This window comes from Buteo buteo, chromosome 16 (assembly GCF_964188355.1).
Source record: "Buteo buteo chromosome 16, bButBut1.hap1.1, whole genome shotgun sequence".
NCBI lineage: Eukaryota > Metazoa > Chordata > Aves > Accipitriformes > Accipitridae > Buteo > Buteo buteo.
In genome coordinates, this window is record NC_134186.1 from 22,321,813 (window position 1) to 22,347,512 (window position 25,700).

The 25,700-nt window shown below is 34.2% G+C and overlaps 1 protein-coding gene across 1 annotated transcript in view; it reads left to right on the forward strand.

The window, feature by feature from the left end:
• The window catches only part of CCDC73 (coiled-coil domain containing 73), a 78,443-nt gene that overhangs the window by 25,979 nt on the left and 26,764 nt on the right, over positions 1-25,700 (forward strand). The window contains exons 4-10 of the mRNA XM_075048669.1: positions 6,283-6,354; positions 9,779-9,850; positions 10,621-10,656; positions 12,572-12,646; positions 14,701-14,739; positions 21,397-21,532; positions 24,426-24,505. Of these exons, the coding sequence (XP_074904770.1) occupies positions 6,283-6,354; positions 9,779-9,850; positions 10,621-10,656; positions 12,572-12,646; positions 14,701-14,739; positions 21,397-21,532; positions 24,426-24,505 (510 nt within the window). The remainder of the gene's footprint in view (positions 1-6,282; positions 6,355-9,778; positions 9,851-10,620; positions 10,657-12,571; positions 12,647-14,700; positions 14,740-21,396; positions 21,533-24,425; positions 24,506-25,700) is intronic.

Here is a 25,700-nt window from a genome sequence, read left to right on the forward strand (position 1 = left end):
AGGTACAAAATTGTGCGGAGCTAACTCATCTATTTAGCAGTGTTTCACAGATAAGATGGGCAAGTGGAGTTCAGTATTGAGATGAAAATTGAATAGTTGCATTATAAGGTTAGTATTTGGAAATGTCACTTAGGCCCAAAAGGCAAATTGTTTTTTGAGATATTAAATGAAGAAATTTGATGAAACCATGAACTTAGTTACCAGATGAAGGAGCAAAGCAGAAGGACTAAACTTGAGTTACTAATGGTATATTGGTGGACATGCCAGTTATGGTCATAACAGTCATATTGGTTGACTATCCAGATGTTAAAAAAAAAAAAAACAGAAACATTACAAGACATGTAAAGCTAAACCTTGTTGGAGGCATGTTCTGCAGGAGAACCACCACCTTCAGATGTGTGGAATAGCAGAGAAATTAAAAAGGGCACCAGAGGCACCTGCTGTAGCTATATAGGTAGCTGTGTGGAAACAATAATTCTGCAGCAACCAAAAATGTGAGGTTGAATGAAACTGTTGCATAAATAAATTTTTTATTTTTTTTTTTTTTTACTTAAAAAAGAGCTTGGTTTTAAGTTATTTTCAGGCTGTTGCATAGGGTAAGTATAGAATCATGAAAGAAAGGAATGTTTTAATCTATTTTGAAGTTTCTATTCATGAGGACAATTACTATTGCAGAAGGTAAGACAGAAATGTTTTCTCGAAACAAAGAGGATGCTAGGGAAATGCAAGATTTAGTGAGGTTTATTGCAAGGAACAATTCTAACTGCTAACAAACAGTAAGAATGGTGAAGAACTTGATTCTCTTAAAGGGTAGAATAAAAAGAGGAAATTAAGAGCAGGGGGGAGAAACAATGATAAAATAACACAGAATAGAAATGTGGGTGGCTTTTTCTGTTGTTGTTGTTGTTTTGTTTATTTGTTACCTAGAAGTCAGCAAACAGGATACCACTAACACAGGCTGCAGGGAAACAGAACAAAAACTTCTAGCAGTCTTATATCTGGATTTTCTGCCTAAATGTAAATTAGGGTACTTTTTAGCAAGATGATGGCAATAAGGAAAGCTGAATATTTAAAAAAGACAAAAAAGCGTGTATGTGGATATAAAAGAATAAGCAATATTGAAGTTTATGGATCTCATGACTGTGACACACACAACATTGTTATTCAAGTCAGTAAGCAGTGTGTTAGCTTATAATTTCTGTGTTAGTAAATAATGTGGCTTTTGATTAGGAAGTGATTACTTGGAGAGAAGAACATTGTAAGTATCAATGCAAACACAAAGGAAAATGTTTCGATAGCTGAGTTTTATTTAAATACAGAGCAATTCCAGCCTATGCAGTGGAATCAAGGACAGAGCAATGAAAGATTTCCAAAGGAAGAGGTGGTTGGTATACATTTCTGTTTCTCTGCTTCTGAAAAAGGAAAGTGGTTACCTGTCATAACTATTAAGATCCAAAGATGTTGTGTCAGGAACTAAAGTTAGAATAAAGCTGTTATAAATATTTTCTCTCCCTTTAACATTTGTCCTGGGAACAAAACTTAAGAAGGATATCCATGCAGTCTACTAAAAGTTATACCGGACTGTTTAGTTCATGAAGGTTATTCTAATTATAGTACGAAACAATCAGAAACTGTAGTTTCTGAGTACTATTTGATTGACCTGCATGAGAAATTGGATGTGCAATTTTGTAGGAGGTAGATTATGAGTTCAAAAAAGATAATAAAAGTACCTAGAAGCAGTTTTGGCTGCCTGGACGTGAGCCATCTGTACTCTGTTCCTAAATCTGTTCAGGGTCAAGAATCGAGGGGGCTTGACCAATCCACAGCCCATCTTGTAAAACTACAGCCTGAAGCAAACACTTTAAAGAAGGCTTGACACTTTCTAAAGGTTATAACAAGTAAATAAACCATCAAATTACTCCTCTTTTATTGTTATGGTGGTCTTTTTTATAAAAACACTTAAATCCATGTAGTCCTAAGGCATATAATAAAAAAGGAACACTTTTAAGGTTTTGTGGGCTTTTGATACCCCATCAAAGTTTTATATACAATATTATTCTCCTAAATATAACAAAAATGTTTTTGTCTTATTAAACAGCTGGTGGAACTTCAAAAAAAAAAAAAAGCTTCACACAAGTTTTAAAAGCTTTCAATTCAAATTGGGTAAACTATAAATGTCCTTTGAAAGAAGTAAAATTGATGGATAAGGCTTATAATTGTTAGTGATTTCACATGAGAACACTTTCATCATGTAATTGTCATTCTCAGTTTAAGTATTTATGATGGGTTTGTTGGTTTTTTTTCAACAGTAGTTACATATGTACATGTTTTTGATAGCTTTGAGATTTTCCTTTATAATTTCGGAGTAAGTGGGAGAAGTGTTGTTCACTTAGAACTTTGGTTCTTATCCCCTTTAGTATTCAAAGCAAAGTGCTCGATTAAAATGGAATTTAATGCAGTTTTCAAGCTTGTATTATTGTATTTATTTAGTTAAATGTAAAGTGTTTGGTATGGGTGTGGCAATTAACAATTATAAATGTCTTAAATTTTAACATGCTGTTTCTTAGAACAAGTGTGAAATTTTAAACCAAGTATCTGCACAAAAATCTATTTCTGTATTTTCAGTGTCTTCATTAGGATTTAAAATACTTACACATTTTAAAATTGAAATGGTATATGTGCTGCTTTTTTATATACCCCAAGGGCTGGGTTTCATTTAGGTAGCTGTTGTGTTTTGGTAAGCCCAGTCTATGTGAATTGAAGTTTTCTTTGTGAAGAATTTGTAATGCTAGTATCTGCTACGTTGTTCCCCTTTAAAAGATTATATTATTTTCCTTTTCTTTCATGGTAAGTTTAATATGGATAGATACTTGTTGATCTCCAACAACCATTGAAATTAGTGATATATTTGCCATAAACTTTAGTGAGGTCAGAATCACAAAGCATATGTTAAGCTTTTTTCTCTCTGTTACCACTTTACCTTCATAGCTGTATTTCTTTTCTGATGCTAGTTGCAGTTTGAAGTTTGTTTTGTAAATGCTCTAAACTTGAGCTTTTGACTTACAACAAATACACCAAACTAGATGAGTCTACAAAGAAAAGGAGAGACAGTTATATGCATAGAAGCTGAAGAAATGCAGTAGTCCCTGTGACTACTTTGCATGTTTTCAAAAAATATACTTGAAAAATTCACTAGCATGTTATCAAAAAGCATATTAGGACTCAAATGTGCAGGCACTTCAAGTATTCTGGGGGCAGGTTTACTGTCCATTATGTTGATCTAAATCCATGGTACATTTCCTGTGGCAACATGTTACTATTGCTTTTGTTGTACTGGTACAGATTCTTGGGTTCCCTGAGGCTAGATCTGATCCATGGGATAACTGGCAACCTCCTGTCTCCCTGTGTAGGTTGTGCACTGGATGAAAATTCTGGTTTTGTCTCTGAAATACCTTTACATATGCTAGTGCCTGCACAGTGGGGCGGTAGTCTGGAGTTATGGAAGAATACTACTGCAGTGCATTTTGATTAGTTTAGGAATAATTTACATGGTGTGTTTAAGGGTCAGACTTTATAATCCTTACTTCTTACAATTTTGAACAAGGCTTTTACTAATAATATATCATTTTAATAGCATTTGTTGCTTAATGACATAAATTGCTTAAGATTACACTTCTCTAAGAAGCTATAAGTCAACTTTATTTGTTTTTATCACTCCAGGGAACTTAGGGGGATGTCTTTTTCTTTCAGTACTTATAGATTAGTATCAGAAAACAAATTCATTGCAACTCTGAAGTACTATTTGTTAAGGCAGAACTGGGAACTGGGAAGCATTGATAATCTTTTCAATTCTCTCTCCTTTTTTTTTCTTTTTTTTTTCTTTTACCTTAAGGCATATGAAATCTTTAGGTCTCTACTCCATCTATACTCTACTGGTACATATCAGAGAAGCAAGAGCTAAAGAACTTTTCTCTAGTTCTCTGTGAGCGAAATTTTAATTTTAAATGTATGTTCAATATTTGATATATAAAAATTCACATGAGTGTTGAGCTTTAGTTTTAGATCCTGCAAGTAACTCTTGAAATGCTTAGGGGTAGCCTCCTGTGGATAGAAGTGTGTGTTACTTCTATCCACACATGTGCCTGTAAACTGCCTGTTAATCAAGGAAGTCAGTTTTGACCCTTAAACCTATAAAAGATGGCAATGTCAAAAACATATTTTAAATCACCTTGGGACATACTATGCCATTTTATTTCTATTGATAGTACAGTGGGACTATAGAACAAATGTTACACCAAGTGAGAAAGGGTTGCAAAATCTTCTTTAAAATAGTTTTGCAAAAATTGGTGAAGCGTTGTAAATATCCTTATATCAAAAACTTGGAACCCTCATTTGTACTGGGTTTAGGAAAGAATTGCATTTCTTAAAGATGCAGCATACTTATTCTTTATAGCCAAAACATTTGTATTACCTGCTTCACTGTAGAAGGAGGAAGAACCTCAGTTTGCTCTTTCACTGTTTCAGAAAATTTATTACTTCATCCAGAGGTGATCTTTTTTTTTTTTTTTCTTTCATTATAAGTAATAGTCATTCATGGTATTGCAGTTCAGTAGAATTTTACTTAAAACCCAATATCAAGAAAATAATCTTTTTGAGGCCTGCTTTTAATTTATTACTAGAGAGATCCATAAATGGCACTTTTTTGTCACTGTTTCCCTAAGGATTATAGCCCTTTCTTTTGTAGTAGTCTGGGCTGTTGAGGTGTCAGTCATTCCAAGAGTGCTTATTTTTTCATCAGTTTAGAATGCAGGTTTTAAACTGGAGTGGGGAAGTTGAACTCAAAAAAGCATAAAGGTGCACATAATATATCAAAATACAGTAATTAAGAGAACACAGTTCAAGTATTGGGAGTACTCTTTTACCCTCATACAGACAGTTTGGCCCTTGTTGGAGTGTGTCCAACACAAGACCTCAATACATGTTACTAGTGCACCAATTCATCAAAGAGGATCTTACCTTAAAGTGGTCGCTTTTTCAAGGTGATCATCAGCATGCAGAGAAAAGGCAGGAAATTAACTTTTTTGAAGCTCAGAGCAACACATTAGTGTAGCTCTCCAGGTCTTTAAAGGATATTCATTATTTTGACCATTTGCAGTAGCAGGACAGTGGTGAATTGCTTATGATATGCATCAAAAGCCTAAATACTATTTTTGCAAGATGTCATGACTGTTTGATAGGGGAACCTGTTCTTCCTTTTTTGAGTATTGTATTTGTAAAGGGAGGCCAGTGCTCATAAAAATTTGACTCAAAGGGGAAGCTGATTCTAGTTAGGAAAATTTGACTTTAATACCAGAATGTTTCAGGAAAATTCCCATAAATTTTTAACAACTGTGATTATCAGCAGGTAAGTCTCATTTATTATCACAGAGATAGTTTGATTCTTGACGAAGTGCTTCTGCAAGAACAGGAGATGTGATGCACCTTCCTGTTACTAGTACATGTTCTGGACTGTGAAGGAAACTTTAGACTTTAGTAATATTCTTCTAAGATTTTCTGGTAGCTCATCTTATCAAAAATACTTGTTGATTATCCATGACTTCCGTTTAACTTTGTACTTTCATCTGGTAGGTCAGAAGTCTTCCTGGCACAAAAGGTTATGATAAATATTTCACTTTTTTCCATAATAACAGAAGTAATTGCTGACACAAACTTTTCAGTTGTCCTGGGACATGTCAAAAAGAATAAAGATTCAAATGCTTTGAGTTGAATAATTAAGATGTCCCAAAGATTCTGACTCATTTAACCATGATTATGTGTATCATTGACTAACCATTGGTTCTTGAAACACTTATTGCAGCTTGCTGAATTTCTCTTAATCTCAGTATTTTGACTCAGTTCATCAGAATTCTCAATCATTTTTCAACTGTGAAGTCAAGTCTGGTTTATTCCCTTTGAGCCTGGTTTTGTTGCAAGATGCAGAAGACAATATATATGAAGAGGGAACTGTTACTGCTAATTAAGAGAGCTATAATCTTAGCTCTAATCTTCTGCTATGCATTTCAATCTAAATTACTTATTCTGCAAATTTTCTGATGAAAACAGCTGAACTAATCTGCTATTTTACCACATCCAGAGAGCTTTTGTTGCCTTTTTCGCTATGTGGTTTGTAGGCACATACTGTTCTGTGTACTGGACTGTAAAGGAAGAAAAGTATGAATACACAATTTATGTTGGTGTTTGATTTGCAGGTACTGTCTAAAATACGTTTGGTTTTTTTACTAGGAAACAGAGATTAATTATGAAGATCAAATCAGTAAAATCATTGTAGAGAAACAGGAACTTGAATGGCAGAAGGTAACTTTACGACATGCCTTTAGTGTTTTAACTGCTGGGATTTAATTTTAATATAATATTAATATGGATTGTGATTTGGTACAATTCCCCTTTTTAAGGCTATTGTAATTTCTAATAGTAGAATGTGGTAGCCAGTAGTTTATTGTCTAGCCATGAACTTCTGTAGCTTTTATACTGATTTGGATTGTGCCCAATCTAGAAGTCTGATTAACAAAAGAGTACCATCATAATATTTGACATGACTGGAAATCTTCAGTCAAAAGGGATGTAAATATTAAAGCAATAAGACATTTAGCTTAATATGAGGCATGTTGACACATTGGTGTGGGGGAAGCTACGCATCAGCTTCTCTGTATTACGCTGGGCTTTGGCAAGTGCAAGTACCAGTGCAGTTGTACAAACAACTTCACTTTGCAATGTTTTGGAGGTGGCAATTTTTCCAAAAAATTTTACACAGAAACTTACGTGTTAGACATACTCAAAAGTGGTTTATCAGCTTTTAAACACTCAGAATGAAGTTTGCAGTAAAATAAGTCTAACATTCTTCTTAGGGTTGGGCTCCTGAGGTTATGCTTTCATAGGAAATCCATTCCCTTCTCTAATACAATCAAACCTATGACCCCTGTCACTAGGTCACAAGATAAAAGGCTTCACTCTGTATATTTTACGATCACAGAAGAAACAATAATTTCAGGTCTATCCTTGATCTTGGGATATTTAACATCTTAATAGTAAAGGAAGACTATTTCATCTTAGAGTTCATCCTAACCATCTTAAATTAATAATCCTAACTATGTGATTTTTTTTTCTGAAAGATATATATGTACACACAGAAACAGGAAACATTTTATATTTGTAAAAGCAACAGTGCTTTCAATTTGTAACCCTTCTTTGCTTTTCTTAACCTAGCATTGCAGTTATTAATAATCTGGGTTCAAAAGGGATGATTTCCATTTATTCTGAGACCTTAACAGCAATTTAATTTACCATTAATAAAAAGATGGGACTTGCAAGCAGTTAGGTGAACTCTTCCCCCCCCCCCCCCCCCCCCCCCCCCGCACTTTGCATTTAACATTGGCACATGGCAAACCTAATGTAAACAATGAGTTGTACATTTTAGGAAATTCGTATGAGCATATACAGAGCTCTGGAACTTCAAAGAAACAAACTAATACAAGTTTCCAATTCTGGAGATTCTAGTAAGATGAAAATGCTAAGTATGACATTTAAATTGAATTTGTGACCTGATGGTTTCTGAATGCAGTATCATATTGCCCTCAATAGTAGTTCAGTAAGTAGACAGCTTCCCCTGGCTTATCAAAGGTTCTGTTATACTTTTTTTTCCTTCAGAGGTGTCCCTTACAGTCGATGTTTCTGTGATTCAGTATATATTTTACCTTGAATTTAGGAAACTAGTTTAAAATAAAGACATGACTTGAGCTAAGTTTCTAGTTTAATATTACAGTTTTAAAGCAAATCTTTGTTTACATTTTATGAATACTGTTGCTGCTTTCAAAAAATATGCTAGAGTAGGGAAAACAGAATAACTGGTGAAAATATTCCTTTAAATCTAATGAGTATACTTATTATACTTACTATAACATTATAATATCAAAGGTGATTTTGCTTATATTTTTAAAAAGTAAGTTTGTTCTTCACTCTCCCTGCACCACACATACATGGCATGTATGGAAAATTTATTCCAAAACTGAATTTCTGAGAAAGTTATATATAATGATTTTATTTAATAGTCTCAGCTGTGAGGCCTGTTAGGAAATTAATATTTTTAGAAAATTCCCATCTCCTTTTTAGAATAAAATATGTCACTTGAATATACAGTACAAGGAAGACTGTGGTATATTATGAAGACCTCAGTAACACTTTTTTCCAGCTATCAATTATGTCAATGACAAAATTGTATAAAGGATTACTATTTTGTGAAAACAAACTTATATCTACATAAATTATTATAAAATACTGGCTTGAATTCCTATAATCTAAAGAAGTGTCACCTTAATTTGACAATACTGTAGATATAAAATTTTATTCCTGTGGGGAGTATGAATACTCCACTGAGAATAGTTGATTTGCTGTCACTGCAGTACTATTTCTGGCTCTGTAGCATACTTGGTATGCTCTTTACCCACTGGAGAACCTGTGTCTTTGAACACAGTTCTAAGTGACACCTTGAAGAAAACATTCCTCAAGACTTTTATTTTCACATTTTTTAATATTTCTTCATTTAGTATGTATTGTTTGTTAGATGCAAATCAAAACCTTCTCTACTTATCTTACAATGAATTAATGAATATGTACATGAATATAAAACACCTTACAAGACAAGAATCTGTGGAGGTAACAAAGGGCAACAGCTCTCACTTGTGGAACTTGAAAGCAACATCAATTTGCTGGAGAAAGTAGCAATTTTGGAATGGGCTTTATGTCTGAAAAACTCAATTTCTCGATTGAGGCAGAAGAAGAAATTGGGCTTATGTGTGAAACAAATGATCAATTTATTTTCTCTCAGTCATTCTTCGTAACAGTCTCAATTTATATTTATTTTTGTGCAGTCATTACTTAATCATTTCGTACTTCACACTAATATTCCTTAGCTAAACACCAATCTATATTTTGACATAGCTGTTCAAGGACAGAGCCTCTTGACTACCTTTACCTAATACTTTTTTAGTGTCTAGAATGTAAAAACTGATCTTACAAACGTATCTTCTGTATTACTTCACCTCGATTGGAGGGGAGGGTTCCTATCTTGTATAGGAACATGCTTAAAGATGTCAAAGATTTCCAACTTGCAGAGTGTAGTATTAGTCTATGAGATTATGATATGAAATAACAAAAATAAAAATAATACTATGTCCTTAACTCATTTTCTTGTTTGTATGAATGAAAGTAAAGCCAGGGAATAGGATGATAAAAACCTTACACTTAGTCTTTTCTGCCCTCCTTCAGCTCTTTCATGTAGTTTTTTAAATTACTAAAATTTAACTAAAAACAGAATAACAGATTGTTATTTTTTAATGGGATTATATTTTTTTAATAGAGATTAAAATTAAAATTATAAGTACCTGGAACCATGTCAAGATGCTGTCTTAAGATGGCAATGGGTGTTGGATTGCTTCTGCAGCTTGATAGGATGAGTAAGAGTTGCTTATAGAAGTCCTAGCAACAACAAATCTGAATTCCAGAGGTGAGAATCATTACCTGTTATGAATTAAAGAGAAGCTGCTACCAAAAAGATGATTACCAGTTAACAAATGTCTCTCTTTAGTCTTCAGGTTTTGTTTTTAATCAGTTATGTCTTTCTAAAAATACTTAACAAGGAATCGTTTTTTTTCTTGAAATACTGTATGTATGGATTGCTGTAAGATAATATTTAAAACACACTATTGTTTTTTTGCATGAGCAGGAAACCCTGCAGCATCAGATGGACATATTGCACCAACAAAACAAAGAAGCTATGGCAGCTTTTAAAAAACAGGTAGCAAAATAAGGCCTTCTCGCTTTGACGATGAGATTTTAAAGTATGATGGCATAATAGCAAGTTATCAGTTAGTATTAAAATATTTTTATGTTGCATATAAAATGTTAGAATATACAGCTCAAAGAAATCAGGTCTTTTTCTTTCTTCCAGACACAGTATAATGCCTGTAATTTGACAGGTCTTCCCAGTAAGCCAATCTTCTGGGATTTTTCACTTTTATTTTTCCCACAATTCCTAGAGAAAATAATGCTTCTTTTAATCTGTTTTGGGGATTGTTTGTTTTCCCCTCTTTAAGATGACACATCCTCTGCAAGGTTACATTAATAAACCATGGTAAAAGATCTGCCACATAATTTAGTCTGTTCAACATTTGAAAGTGTGTTTCAGTCTTTCACATTAGGGTTGTGGTGGTTTTCCTCCATAATATATAACCAACAAATATGAGTGCTGAAAGAACTAGCAGAGAACAGTCGTAGGAACTCAAACTGTTGCACATGGTGATGAAGAATTTATCACTAATGCTGCATCACAATCATATCACACAAAACAGAAATTGACAAGTAATTAGGTTTTTCTTTCTTGAAAAAATAATTTGTGATTCACAAGGTTGCTGCTTGTGACTCTATAGTTACTATAGTTAAAGAAAAAAACAGGAAGTACATTATGCAGGGTAATATAACTAAGTTGTCTTGTCAAGCTGCTTGAGTAAAATTAATCTGATGTGCTGTATTGATTTGTTGTTTCTTTTTTTTTATGCCACTGCCAAGTTACAGGCAAGGATGTTTGCCATGGAAGAAGAAAAGGTACTCTGTTACAATGATTTGTTATTTGTCATCCAGTGAAGCACATAAGCAAATGATAATGCCATATAACTTACCAAACGTGCTCTAAGTATAAACTAAGTATATTACAATTATATTATTTTTTTCTTGCTATGGTCTTTGCAAAAGAAATTTCTTTATAACCTTTGTTACTTTTGGGTTTTTGTTTATAGCCTATAGAACTTTAATTCCTTGTGAAATGTCACTTTAAAATCTGCTTATGCTAAAAATCAGTTGGGGGGGGGGAAGTCTTATTTGCTTATTCTGTATTTATAGAATCATAGAATGGTTTGGGTTGGAAGGGACCTTAAAGATCATCTAGTTCCAACTCCCTCTGCCGTGGGCAGGGACACCTTCCACTAGACCAGGTTGCTCGAAGCCCCACCTGGCCTTTTGTATAGCTACTAAAGCTATGCAAAATTTAGTTTTATTTGGGGGTTTGGGACAAATTGTCATAAGCCTTTTTCACATACTAGTGAAAAATAACAATTCTAACTGGTTTAGTAAAAACAGATTTTAATAGGGCTTTTATTGATTTACCTGACCTGATTTCCTAAGGAACTTGAACTAAACTGAAGTAAGATATACTCAAGTCTGAATTGATGGGGTTTTTCTTAACCACATGAGTTTTTATACCAAGCTGAGTGCCTGCTTCCTCTTCCGAATGAAGGTTTTGCATTTGTTATGCTAGGAGCCTGTTTCAAACAGCAAAGCCAATGAATGTCTGTGTGTGGACTTTATTGTTTCACTTAAAATTCCCAATGATTAAGCATGGATGAGTAAACTATATGTTTCAAAGAGCTTGCACAGAAATTTGCAAACTAGTGAAATTGGTTTGAAAGTATATCAAAGTAAACTTTATTGTCTGCTGCATTTATGTTATCTGGTTAACTTATTTTCTTGCTTGTATTTGGAGTTTTTTCTTGTTAAGACATCCTTTTGGTCCATACATACCTATGTAGTAGTCCCTGATTTGTATTTTCAATGACAGCCAGTTTCAGAATTAAATTGTGTGCTGTTTTTTCTTTGTTGGGTTTTTTTTTCTCTAAATACTTCCATTGAATTCAATAGTACTTTCGGTACTTTATACCAAAGTAACTGAAAGAATAAATTAGGCTGTAGTGTTTCAGGACAGAGTTTGAATACAAAGACCAATTTTCATTCCAATTTACATTATATGTACTTTAACTCATCAAGATGGTTTCAGGAGATTGCACAGCCAGCACTATGTTAGAAATGACCGAAACGCGCAGGGGTGGTTGAATGGATGTATTTGTTTTCCCTGGCTTATTCTCTGATATCTAGATTCTGCTCTCCCTGTATAGATTGCTGCCCAAGTTTCTTACCTGATTTAATTCCACTGAAGTCCTTTGACTTTATTCACATGCATATATATGTGTGTGTATATATATATATATATACACATGCATATATATATATAAAATGTGCTTGCATGTATTTAGTAATTCTAGTGGTAGCAGATTACAGTTCAATCTTTGTGGACTAGAAAAGCTGAGGAAGTTGTTTCTGTGAAGAGCCTGCTACAGCAGATAAGAAAGTGGTTTTACCTGATACTTTCTTTGTTATTTACTATCTTTGTTCTAAAGTAACTTATTAATTCTGCCTTTGTCAGGCTTGTCTCTCCCAGAACAGAATATTTTAAAACTTACTGACTAGTCATAAGTGGTGAAAATATACTATCATGTTTTCACTTTTCTTTTTATAGCAATATATGTGTACACTTTAAAATTATTTAGCTGAACTTTGACCTGTTTTTCCAATGAATTGTTATGTCATAGTGGAGTAGTGCTTTATTTTTGTAACATTCTTGTTGATAAATTCTTGTTGTAAATGCATTTATTCTGTCCAAATCCTGAAGTACAGCTTTTGTTGAAAGGGGAAATATCAACTTGCTGTAGAAACAAAAGAAAAAGAAATTGATGGACTGAAAGAAGCATTAAAAGCGTTACAGGTAAACTGTTATTTTTGTTAAATAACTTTCCTTAGTATGCAAGTGTTTTGGTTTTAGTTTTTTCACTGGTAAGAAAGAAAATAGTTGTCTTTAAGAGGGCCTTTAAGGCCTTCTCATTTAATCTTTCTAGTACATGTACACCTTGCTTTCTGAGTTTCTGTTCTAGTCTTCAGTGTCAAGATGACTTTAAGTTAGCCTTCCAGCTAAAGTGCTTTTCCTCCAGAAGAAATGCAGACTCAGTAGAAGTCCAAATAGCACATGAAATATGCTTTCTTTTCATTTCCATAGTCTTCCGCTTTCTTTCTATTCTTGTCTTCTTACTTCTCACCTGTTTGGAAACTTTGGGTTTGGACTCCTGAACAGTTACAAGTATTCACACTGGGCCTCCAACTCAGTGCCACCTGTGGTTTTTTATTATTTTCCTTTGTTTCACTAGGAGGTTTCTGTATTTACCACTTAATCCATGGCTTTCCAATGCCTGTTTGTCAGTAAAATTGTCAGATAAACATACAATTTACTCTGGTGCTGCTTAGTGTTAGTTCTGTATTGTATTTTATATCATTACATGGTGTTGGAGCAGTTGTGGCTGTGATTCACAGTTACTTGAAATAAAGGAAGACATAGGGACATAGCTAGTATTTGGCTTTCTTTTAATGACCAAGGCAGATATTTTGAAAATGGATTAAAAGAGTAGAACTCAACACAGAAGAGAATTAGTATTGTAATGCATTGTCAGATTTGTCAGATTTCAGGTATTGCCACAAACCAATTATTTTTCTGCCCAAAACTGAGTGGGATAATAATTAATTCTATTGAAAACAAAGTGGTTATAATGTATTATTACCCATGATTTTGCAACATGTTTGGTTCTTATTAACATTCTCTTACAATGGGATGCATTTACTCGTTATCAGTTAACCATTTAGTTAACAGTGAAGGTATTTTAAGAGCAAAAGAAAATTATTCTCATGGCTGGCCTTCTATGCAATAGCTGTAAGGATTTTGTTGCCTTGTTCAAACCTTGGTATAGCACAGATAATGTAGAATATCTCTCCATGGTCTGCTGAACGTAGTGTGTGGGGACAGCAAGAGTAATGAAAGATGCCACTGGCCTTTCTTTTGTAAGATAAAACAAAAAAGCTTAACATTAAATGTTTAATGTTCACAGATCAAATATTTGTGTAACAGCATAGTTCAGATCTAGGAAATTCTGCTGTGGCTTGTGGAAGCAGGAGGTTACAATGAACCTGTGGACCCAGAAAAATTGTTTGGAAATCAGCCTAAAATAAGAGTGAAGAATTTCTAATTTGATTCTGTAGTCCTCTCCATCCGGAGAGTCAGAATTCTACCTTAAAATGATTGTTCTCTAGGCTTAGGGGTTTTTTTTCTAGAAATAATATTTTCTGTATAAGATTTACACACACTGGGTTCTTTGACATTTCTCTTTAAGTGCTCTAACTTATAGAGACTAAAGCTCTTGAGGTCTTAAGTATTATGCAAGTCAAAATTCTGTGATGTCTGTGGTGTATGAAAACCAGTGTTAATGACTTCAAATGTCAGTTTTGTTATTAAAGCATGCAAGATTTGTTCAGTATGTCTTTATGTGCTACCAGTTAGAATATCTACCTAGAATATTTTTTTCCCCAACAGAGAACACACTTACATTTCTCTAGGACTTGAGGGAATACTTTCATTTTTATCTCTGTTTTCTTCTCTGTTTATTTCTAAGAATCTAGTTTACAGGCTGTGATCCATTTACACATTATTTTTATGATACATGTAAGAAAACACAAGGATTTATGCATTTTTCAAAACTCCTCTAGTAACAAATCACTGTAAAGCATTTTTATGTAATTTAAATATTGAAGTGAAATGATGTAAAGTGAATCTAATAATAAAAGAAATAGTGTAATCTTTAATTCAAACCAGTATTACTGTATTGGATTGGCAATAAATGCAACTAAATCCTAAGTGTGAGAATACCTAAATATGCAGGTTGTCATCGGAAAAAACGTTAACTACAATTTAATGAATACCTTTCTTTCATTTTACAGATTTCAAAATACACTTTACAAAAGAAGGTGAATGAAATGGTAAGAAATTAATAAATGTGAAAAAATAAGGAACAGCTTCTATGAAAAGAGAATGCCTGCTTAGAGTATAATGCAAATACTAAACAACTCTAATACTTAAATGATAATGTGATAATTATTACAAATAACCAAAAGAGGTGATGCCAGCTTTGAACCTGAAAAACTTATAAATACGGTGGGTTTAGGTTCTTATAGTGTGATAGCTGCTGTTTAGCATGTAGAATTTTTTCTCCCTGAATTAAAGTGTAATTGGTACATTTGTTCTCTTTATAGACTAGAGTGAAGATTTTTTTATAGACTGTGATTTGAATAATGTAATTATACTACCCTTACAGGATCTAGCATATTCGTCTCAAAGAAGTAATAGAGAATTCCAAGCAGTTCTTAGTTTTGTTTTTAAGAAAAACTGATAATGTTTTTCCTTTCACTCTTTTTCACTCCTCAGAATTACTTTTTAACATCAGTTCCCCTGAAGAGTTTAGATTTCATCCAGTCCAGCTTACTCCCTTTGACACAGAGAATAAATTTATATAGAGTGACAGCATAGTCGCTCTGAACCCTGTTGTCTGTTTTAGGAAGTGAAAGAGTGAGCTGCAGAAACATTGCTAGGCTTGATTGAATAAATGCTGTGAAAATTCTGCTGCTGCTCAACTGGAAAGAATAAAGATAATACTGTCAGACCATTACAAACTGTGATTTTAATTAAGAAGCTCAAAAAACTAGGGTCCAGTTTACCTTTAAGTACCATGACATTTGTACTGAAAGTCATCTTCAACGCTACAGTGGTTTTACACAAAATATGGTGAAATTGAATAATGTGCCCTCTGACCTGGGAGATAAGGCTACAAGTTAAAGATCAAAGGCAACATAAAATGTGTTTTGTCTTTCTTCACTTTTAACTTGTATTTATTCTTAAAATACATCTGATCTAAAAATGTATTTAAAATACACAAAATTATTGAACTTACATTTAGGTCATTTCACATATTACCATTCTTTCATAACTTGCAAGCTCAGTCTTCCATATGAATGAGAATATTTAAATCACAACACCTTTTCTATAAGCTGGAAATGCATCTGTGCTGCTTAAAGAAATATCTTCCTTTCTTATGTTTATAAACTTTTCAATAATTGATTATTTGAATATTTTGAAAACATTGGGGTACTGTTACTTTGATAGAGAGTATGGTTATTAAAAAAGCTATTGAGTGGGGGACAAGGTATTAGAAATTCTCTTTCGCATGTGGCACTAAACATACCATGTATGGCTTGGCCATATTTATAGAAGATGCTCTGATATGAAATGATGAAAACAAAAACACAAGGTGTAAACAGAAGTGAAATCTTTCCTACAAGCTTATGCAGTAGTGGGCTAATACAGTTTTAGACCAGGTCAAATTCTACCAACTTTACTCCCTGAGTAGTTACACTGAAATAAATGGTATGTTCTAGGGATCAAAGTAGTGTAGTAGCCCACGTAGACTCTCTTAGTCAGTTATCACAAAAGGCGAAATGTTTAAAAGTAAAAAGGGATGAAATTCCAAACCATTCATTTATCTGAGACCCATTTCTATTTCAATTTTGTTAAAGACAGATTAGATCATGCCCTGGCTAGTGTTTTGAAAGTAAGCAGATGTGCTGTTTAGTTTATATCTGGCACCTTAGCAATGCTGCCAGTCAGTAAAGTAGCTTTTGTATGTGCTGGGGATTGAGCATGCCTTACTGATGTAGCATTTTATTCTGGTTTTGTTCCTCTAATTCTGTTCTTTTAGTCTGGTATAGGCAATGTTAATATTTTGCATATACACCATATTTTAGCATGCTATCCAGTTAAGTTTATGTGAAAATTGGAGTGCTGATATAATTCTTACAGTATATGCTAGAATTTTAAAATAGTGAAAGGTTTTCTTTCATATTGAAAGACTGTATAGAGACAAAGAAATAAAAAATAGAAAATTTTCTTCCATCTTTCCTTTGTTTCCACAATAAAAGTGTTGATTATTATGTGCGGTGTAGTCACTTTGCACCTCACTGCATATGGATAGTAGCACTCATGCAGTCAGGAGGCTACAGGATGATTACTACGAAGCTAGTTGTCTTGATAGAATACACTTGAGTCTAGGTTCTGTGCTGTATTCTGGCTGCTGAAATAAAGAAATAACTGGAGGAAAATGGCCTTGGTCAGGTCTTGATTTCCTCCTTCATTAATTTCCTGGCAGGTGATACAATGTAGAATGCTAGAACAGTCTGAGTGTAGCATCTGTTCATGTGTTCCATTGTTAACTTGCATTGTCTGATCCTGGGCGTGTCTGAGAGTGAGCATTTAAGAGTTATTTGTCTTCTGCAGTACTTAAATATTTATCATGGTGCTAAAACATAAAATAAACCCAAGAATGATATTAAGGCTAGTGCTGGCTGGTTTAGAGACCAAGTCTTGGGTGCAGTTCAGAAGAGCAAACTTGGAGTGCCAGATCTCTGTGTAGTCAATGGGGAAACACCACTGACTACAAGGTAGTGATTCAGTGCATCAGTATTAATAAGTAAAGTAGATGGGGTAACTTCCTCTGTGGATGATTGGTAATTAGTCTAATTTCACTTGCTGACTGTGTTTATATTGGTAAACTAAATGTTTGTGAGACCATTTAGTGAAGCTGCAGTCAAGTGATATTATAAAATGGTTTAGGTTCATTAAACTCTACCACTCTTCAAAAAAGAGGGAAGCTGCATCCAAATAACCCACATTGTTCCTGGCAGACAGTCTCCTGAACCGTGCCCAGGAACTGCTTACATGAGTGCTACTTGGCATAGGCCAAAATGCGTCACGGATGTTTTAACAACAGTATAGGCATTTCCTGAGAGCTTCCCTGCCACCATTTAGTTTTCTAATATGGATGTAGTTGCCAAATGAATGAAAAATTAATTCCTGTAAAATGTTAAATAAATGTAATTTTAAAAGTTGGTTTGTTCTTAGATTATTAAGATAGGAATGTTATTTTTATTTCCTTTCCACATTTTTTAGGAATTTGCCTGTAACTACTATGTTGTTTAAAAATACAGTGAGAAGGCAATGATACAGTATAAATTAAAAATAATTATTTTGAAGTAGAAAAATAGTGGGAAGTAAAGGAACTATTGTGGAAAAAATTTCCTCTTTTGGAGATTTACAATTGGTAACCCTTTGCATAATTTTCACATGATCTTGCCTTAGGTCTCCATGCTATTACATCTCCTTTGTTTCTTTGACACTTTCACCTCCCAATTACCACCTTCTGCTTCACTGAGTAACTCTGACTAGTGACTCAATTTCCAGAATATCTTTGAGATATGAGCAATTCCCTCTTTGTCTTCCTCCAGTCACCTACCTGACCCTGAGCCATTTCTCTGGTCTAGTTCCACCAAGAAATCATTGTGCCTCAACAAACCATATGGCCACAATCAGTTCCACTCCCCATCCCAGCTTATCTTTATTACTGGTGGAGAGCAGGGCAATAATTCCTATCCTTGCAGTATCAGACATTAGGAAGAACCACCAAGATTCTGTGGGTCTTACTCCAACTCCAGGGTCATACCCTCCCTATCCTGCAGTGTCTCCTGGTATTTCTTGATTGTCTTCTATGGAAGAATGTTTTAAGACCTTTTCACTGTAAGCAGAAGAATCACATACTCAGGCTTTTATTTTACTGTGCACTAAGCCTGGAGAGCAGCTTGCCATCAAAAATCATATTTAGGCCAGTGGTAAGCTTTTAATAAAACTCTTGAGGATATAGCAGGCCAATTCCTTTTCTCACTGGAAAGAGCCCTGGGAAACTACAAAGCCTATTTCTACTTTTCTAGTGAGGAGGAGGGACTAGCACTGTCTTGCTGACTTAAGAAAGAAATAGGGAGAACATGAAGAAAAATCCATATAAAAGAAAGTGAAAAAAAACTCAGATCTTGCCATAAGCTGTTCGAGTCTCAAATTAGTGATGCCTCCCTGTTCATCGATCTCTTAAAATAAATACACCTGAATGATTATCAGGAAAAACAAATACAATTTTTCCTTTTTTTTTTTGTTTTGTTTTGTTATAAAATCCACATCCTAGCATTAGTTAAGCACAGTTCTTCAACAGTTTACTTATGATTAGGAAAAAGAGAAAGTAGATGGACATTCACAACCTACATTCCTTGCAGTGATTCTGTAAATGGTGGTGTTTCTTTACCAGTGCTTCCATTATGACTTTCCATTTGCTGTAGTGTGTTTAATTTCATACCTTATAAAACATGAGAAATTTGTTTTGTATATCCTCTTTTGCTAGCCTCATGTTGGTCATTTCTTTTGATTACTATCAGCTTTTATTATCCTCTGATGCTTGGACATGTATTGCATTTGTTACTGTATGGAAATGGAGCCTTACAGAAGCCAAACAGACTGGGCCAGATTCATGCTTGTGTAACTTGAATTTACACACAGGCTGTGTTGCTCTACTGTAGGTTAGAAACAGATTAGATGTCTAAATAAATGGTTATCTTTTTCTCAGGAACTAATTTAACTCACTCTTTTCAGAGAAAATTAATTTTAAAATTGACCAAATAGTACCCACAAAGCTATTAACTAAAATACAGTATAAAGAGGAACACAAAAAACTTACTGTATATGAAAGAAGGGATAACAAATAACTTTTAAAAAAACAGTGGCATGTGTCACTGAATATAGTTTCCTGTGAATATGTATTTTCAATCACCCCCTCACAAAACACGAGAGATAAGTAAAATTCATTAAACTTAAATACATTTTACTTAATTACCATGTGGGATTCATTGTGATAATGTATTAATTAGGCCAAGATGTTAATAGAAGTAAAAATAAAGTGTTAGATGCTTACAAAAGTAGTTAGAACCCCCCCCCCCCAGATACATAATCTTAAAATAGAAGTGAATTCATCATATTTGAAGATACTACAACTGCTAATTGATACTGAGGAATTAATAATTACTTGTTAAAAGGTTATTTAGGTTTTTCTGGAAAGCATGGGGTATTAATCTGCATCAGTTTCACTAATCTAAATCAAAGTCACCACTACTCTTTAGAAGTAGTTGATGCACTTCTGGTTTACAGAAGTACATTGAGATTATTTTATTTAGGTGTGTCAAATACACAAATTCTCTCCTAATTGTTCTGGCACTATGTAATTTTTAACAATCCCAGAACCTGAATGGATGAGACTGTCAGGCATCTATTAGCTTAACCCTGCCCTGCTCGAAGGCAGGGTCAGTTAGAGCCAGTTGCACAGAGCTATGTCCAGTCTGATTTTTAATATTTCCACAGACAGATGCTGTAGCTTGTCTGTGCAACCTGTTCTAATGTCTGACCACCTATACAGTAATTTTTGTCCCCTCAACTTTAAGTGCAAACTCCTGTATTTCACTTTGTGTCAGTGGGCACTAAGAGCCGTCTGGCTGTGTTGTCTTTATTTCCTCCTTCCCCACCTAGTATATATACATATTTGAAAAGATCCCCCTGAGTCTTCTCCAGGCTGAACAGTCACAGCTCCCTTAGCCTCTCCTCACATGTCAGGTGCTCAAATCCCTTGATTATCATAGTGGCCCTATACTTCAAACAATGTTGTATTGAAAAAAAAACCCAGTATTTTTGTTTCAGTTTGTATTGCAATGTAGCTTAAAGTTTTCCTTGTTGATGAAAACCATGTTATGCTGGAAAGTGTTTAAGACCATAAAAGGAAGACAGTACATTTACTAGTGGCTTTACAGAGACAAGTGAATATTGTGTGCATAATAGATTGCTTCTGTTATGTAGCAGGAGACAATAACTATCTATAGGCCTTATTTTCATGGTGCATACACTAGCACTGTTAACAAAGTTTAAGGAGCTCCTACTCTTAGCTGTCTCCAGCTGCTTACTCATTTCTGCCCTGTGCTGCTCTATGAAGGTGCTGGGACAATGGTTGTGGGGGCTGTGATTTAAGCTGTCTAGAATTTCTAAACGGGCCCCATATTCTGTTGCATTGCTGCAACCTGAGAGCATGGCATATTTGGTTTAATACTACAGTAGAGACAAATAAGCAGCTGGGGCAATGAAATACAAACATAGCTGCTGAAGCCACTGTATTTTTTTGAATCTGCAGCCAAAGACATGGGCAGCTACAGCCCCCATCTGAATAGCTGATGTAGGGTGGGGACTGCATTAAACTGCGTGGACGTCCTACATCAAAGGAATGCGAGAACGCAATGCAGTACTGAGTAGTAGTGCAGGACAGCAAGTATAAACCACAGGCAACATTATCATGTTAGGCTATGTTCACAATACAATGGCAAGTTAAATAACATGTTTAAGCCACATAACAAAGGAAAACTTGAAATCAGGATTTGAAAACAGTTAATGCAAATACAAGACATTTACATGAAAGTTCTCCTAAATATAAGGGACAACATATAAAAATATGTTAATGTGCTTTTTTGATAATCTAACACACAGCTGAAGGCCTGCGGCATAAGCTGCTATCTGGAAATGGGAACTGATGATTAGATATGAAATAGACAACTGAGATGATCTGGGAATGATTTTGCATTTATGCTATTATGTTAAAAAGCATTTGGAGAGCTGATTTATACATGCTAGTTACCATCATTAAGTAGGTACTTCATTTATGTTTCTAACAGGATCAGAAATTACAGATGTACCTAACAGTGAAAGAGGAGCATCATAAGAAACTGAATGAAGTTGAGAGGTGTTATGCTACTATTGCATGTCAGTTTGGAATCGTAAAAGGTGTTCATGGAAAACTAGAGCATAGTGGTATGTATGTCTGAAATGTCATCCAGCATTTGTTTTTGCTGTGTTTTGACAACACTGAGGTGGAGACACCTGACAATTCAGAAAAATAGCAGCTACCCAGTGCTAAACATCAAATATAACAACTGATAATGACTGTATCTCAGTAGCTTCCTCAGTGTTTCTTTCTGTGACAGTGCTAGGTTAAGCAGCACAGGCCCTGTACCTCTTCTGCTCTTTGCTGATACACTACTACAGTTGTGTGTGTGACCATATAGTAAACGATATTGAGGAACTGATCCATGTTCAAAACAGTCCAGCAGCAGACCCACCCCTTTCAAAAAAAGAAAAAAAAAATTATGCTTAATTTGGATCAGCTTCCTGTTGCCATTCGGCACAATCAACTTAAACAGTTTTACCAGCTCAAATGAGGGGGTGAAAGTAAAGGAATTAGCAAATAGGGGAAAATGAATGCTTTTTAAAGTAGGTTTAATGTTGGGAAATGGACAGAAAGCACTAATGAAATAATAAAAATTATTTTCTAGTACAGAAACATAAAATCTTAAAACCAGTTCAGTAAATAAATAGGATGGTATGAATAATTTTATGCAGTTATTGTTATGTAGATTCTGACTATATAGCTATTCAAGCTTTACAAATACGTACCTTAACTCTGTTCATGTGTTGAAACATAAAATTATTTGTGAGACTACTAACACACAAAAATACTATTCCACATACTTCTATTTTATATAAAAGTATATTTTTATCTGTAAAATAACAAAGCTGATAACCTCATGTAATAAAAATACCTCATTTAAATGAAGTTTTGTACGTATTAATTTGAGAGAGAAATCCTTGTTTCTCATAACTGTGATAAATTTCTATGCAAACATCACAGTATGTGTAGAATATGGACTTGTATATTGTTTTGTGTGCCTGCAGTTTTCCTCCATGTAAACACATACACAGGACGTAAATAAAAATAACTTATTTTTTTAAGGAAAGGGAGAAGTAGTTGTATAACTCAAAACATACAACAAAAAGAAACATCAAGCAAACAAAAAACAAACCAACCACAAAACGCCAACAACTTTTCAAATACCGAAGCTTATAAGTTTGGGAGTTTTTCTGCCTGAAACCAAACAGTTTTTCAGATCTAGTTTGAATAAATTGGTAACATGTTCTATGTGTGTTTGTGATATTTCAGTACCTCAAGTTACTTTTTGTGTTTTGGTTTTTTTATTGGGCTAATATTTAATATTAAAAACAAATTAAGAGAACACATTGCTGTGCTTTCCTTTTATTTTCATTGGACAGGGCTTTTCTATTGTGTCAGATACAGAAAAGTCTTTTTGCAATTTCATGGAAAAATAACATGTAGTCTCAGTATTTACACTATTTGAATCATATATAAATGCTTTTTGCCATGTTTCTACTTACATTTATCAGTAATTATAAAACAAACCTCTAGAAAAGATTAAATGTTACTAACTGCTTTTGTTCAAGAAGCCAGTCTGTTTACCGCTTTGACTCTAGTGTGTCTTTTACTGCAGAGAGAATTCAATTTGCATTGCAGTATGTAAGACGTGCAGTAGGCATGTAGGTAACTTGTAAATTCTGAGCAAGAAACTGCAGTCAGCGGAAAAGTCAGAAAGAAAGTATATGAGCCATTTCTTATGCAAGTTGTTTAAATTTATAAACTGTTGTTCTTTATCTGCTATATTAAAGCAGCATGTAGGAAAAAAAGTGAAAATTGATGTGTTATAGTGCTGTATAGGGAAAAATACTACAATTTATAATAAATCTAAAACTTTATTGCCTAACTAACACCCCACTATTAGTATTTTAAAGCTAGAGAGTCTACACATGACTCTTGTTGAAAGATAGGAGAGAGCTTTACCATTTTTTGCCTGCTTGTTTTCGTGGTTTTTATCTAAGTTGTGTCAGAAGATATTTGTTACATCCTGAACTATTTTCATTTGTTGAGCACATATTCTCATATAAAACTATAAAATTGCTTATGGTATTGTAAGGCTATTGTTGTCCATCATTCCCTATGATGCTTACCACCTTTAACAGAAAAGGCAAGGACTTTCTGGGTGTGATGGAGTGTCTAGAGTTCTTGTATTCAAGTGTTGTGCCAGAAGCTTTTTGAGAAAATAAAGAAAAAAGATCAGGAGTGAATAAAGAGGACTCAGGAAATAAAAAAGGCTGAAGAGAGACCTCAGAGGATCAAAATACTAAGATTGAATAGAGGTGATTGAAAAAGTACAGGGACCAGTGAATATCTTCAGCTTTTCATTGTGAAACTTCAAGCAATTTCCCAGTGATATCTTGGCCTGTATAAAGTCTAAGAGGAAAATTCTCTTCCCTTTTAAAAGGGACAGAGCTTATTCTTAGTTTTCCTCTCCATTATCCTCTGCTGTTTGCTGTCTTCCGTGTCCTATGTGCATATAGCTTTGTACCTATGTTAACTCAATTATTTGAATGTTCTGTGGTCCATTGTGTTATATGTTCCTCTAAAAATAACCAAAATCATCAGAAAATTACAAGCAAAGCCTTAGTTAAAAAACAAAACTAAGATTAAAAGTTCATGGAGAAGTGATCCTAATAAAGTGACATCAAATGACACTAAAAATTAAATTACAATTAAAAAAAAAAAAGCAAACCAGCATACAGAAAAGTCTTAACTCATTGTTTGATGTGTAGAACACCTGGTACCACCTGGTGTAATCCTCCAGTGTAGTATTACACTATACAGAAAAGTAGTTGAGTCATGTTTTCAGTCTTAGTCTCTTTTCCACAAAGATGTTTAATTGTTTTATAAATTATATACACATACATTGTAGTTATAAATCGAATACTCATTCAAATATGCAAGTGTTTATTAACATGTTTTAACTTTTTTTTAAAGTACAGGAAGCGATACAGCTCAATAAGAAACTCACATCAGTGAATAAAAGACAAGAGACAGAAATAAGTAATCTGAAGGAAGTAAGTATAGTATGCATTTCTGAATGTATAAGTGGGATTCTTAGGGACTCCTACAAGCTGCTGTAGTATTAATAGAAGTAGTGGACAAGCAGCAGAACTGTTCTTCATTCTGTGACTAACAGCTAAATTAGTCTTACGCTCCCTTGTTATGCACAGATACTTCAGATAAATGCCAATTAAAATTGGAGGAGCTCTGAACAGTTTCTGTAACTTGGGAATTTCAGTCACCTCTACAGGATCCTACTTATTTCTTGTTAGTTATTAGTAACTTCTGTTTTCCCTGTGCTGTATTGTCATTGCTTCTCCCATCTCATATGGAAAGGTAGCAGTGGTGTTTTCAGTTTAGTCAGAGAGGTAGAACATGAAGAGTAGTTGCCATAGAAGCAAGCTGGTAGCTTGAAGGTAGGATAAAAAGCGTAACTGAATCTCCATTAGAAATGGGAAAGTTTTGTGCCAGGGCAACTGAGACATTAGATGATAGTGATACATGGACAAAGTAGTTGTCTGGCCATTAAGCTCTTTTCTGCTCTCATCTATTCAGAAACTACTATTGGCCAGGTATGTTTTTGAGTTGCACTCTTGAACATACATAATAGTGAGAAGAATAAATTCTCTTTTTCCTTTGAGCTGTTTCTTAAGTGCTGACAGGAGAAGAGCAAAGGGACCCTCTGAAGTCAAAATTGTCCTGTGAACTCAGTATCTTTCCATACCACATCTTTTTCATATCCTTATTTTTCTGTTCCACTTTTTTCTTTTCTCCCTTCGATTCTCTGAGGATTTTAGGTAGGTAACAAATGTATGATTGTTCTCAACTTCTTGGCCTAATGTTAATCCCCAGCTTCCAGACGAATGCTTTGGACTACCATGGAAACTTTGCAAAGTTTGTGAATTTCTTGCAAGACAAAAAGAGGTGGGGGGAGATAATTTGTAAATGAGGAGAAGGGACTATGACCATTTTATATTTGGGTTAAATTGATCAAAAATTGGATGTTTACTTGTCATGACTTTTTTTTGCCTGAAAAATGAGATTTGAAGGTACAGAAGTACTTGAAAATTTTTCCTGAATCTAGTGTTGTTTTTTGTTCTTAAGAGCACATAGCCTCTTATTGTTAAGATTCTTTGGAGTATGATGCCTCTAGAAGCTTGACTTTAAATTAAATTTTATCTTGAAACAGAGACAGTTTAAGATTTTTTC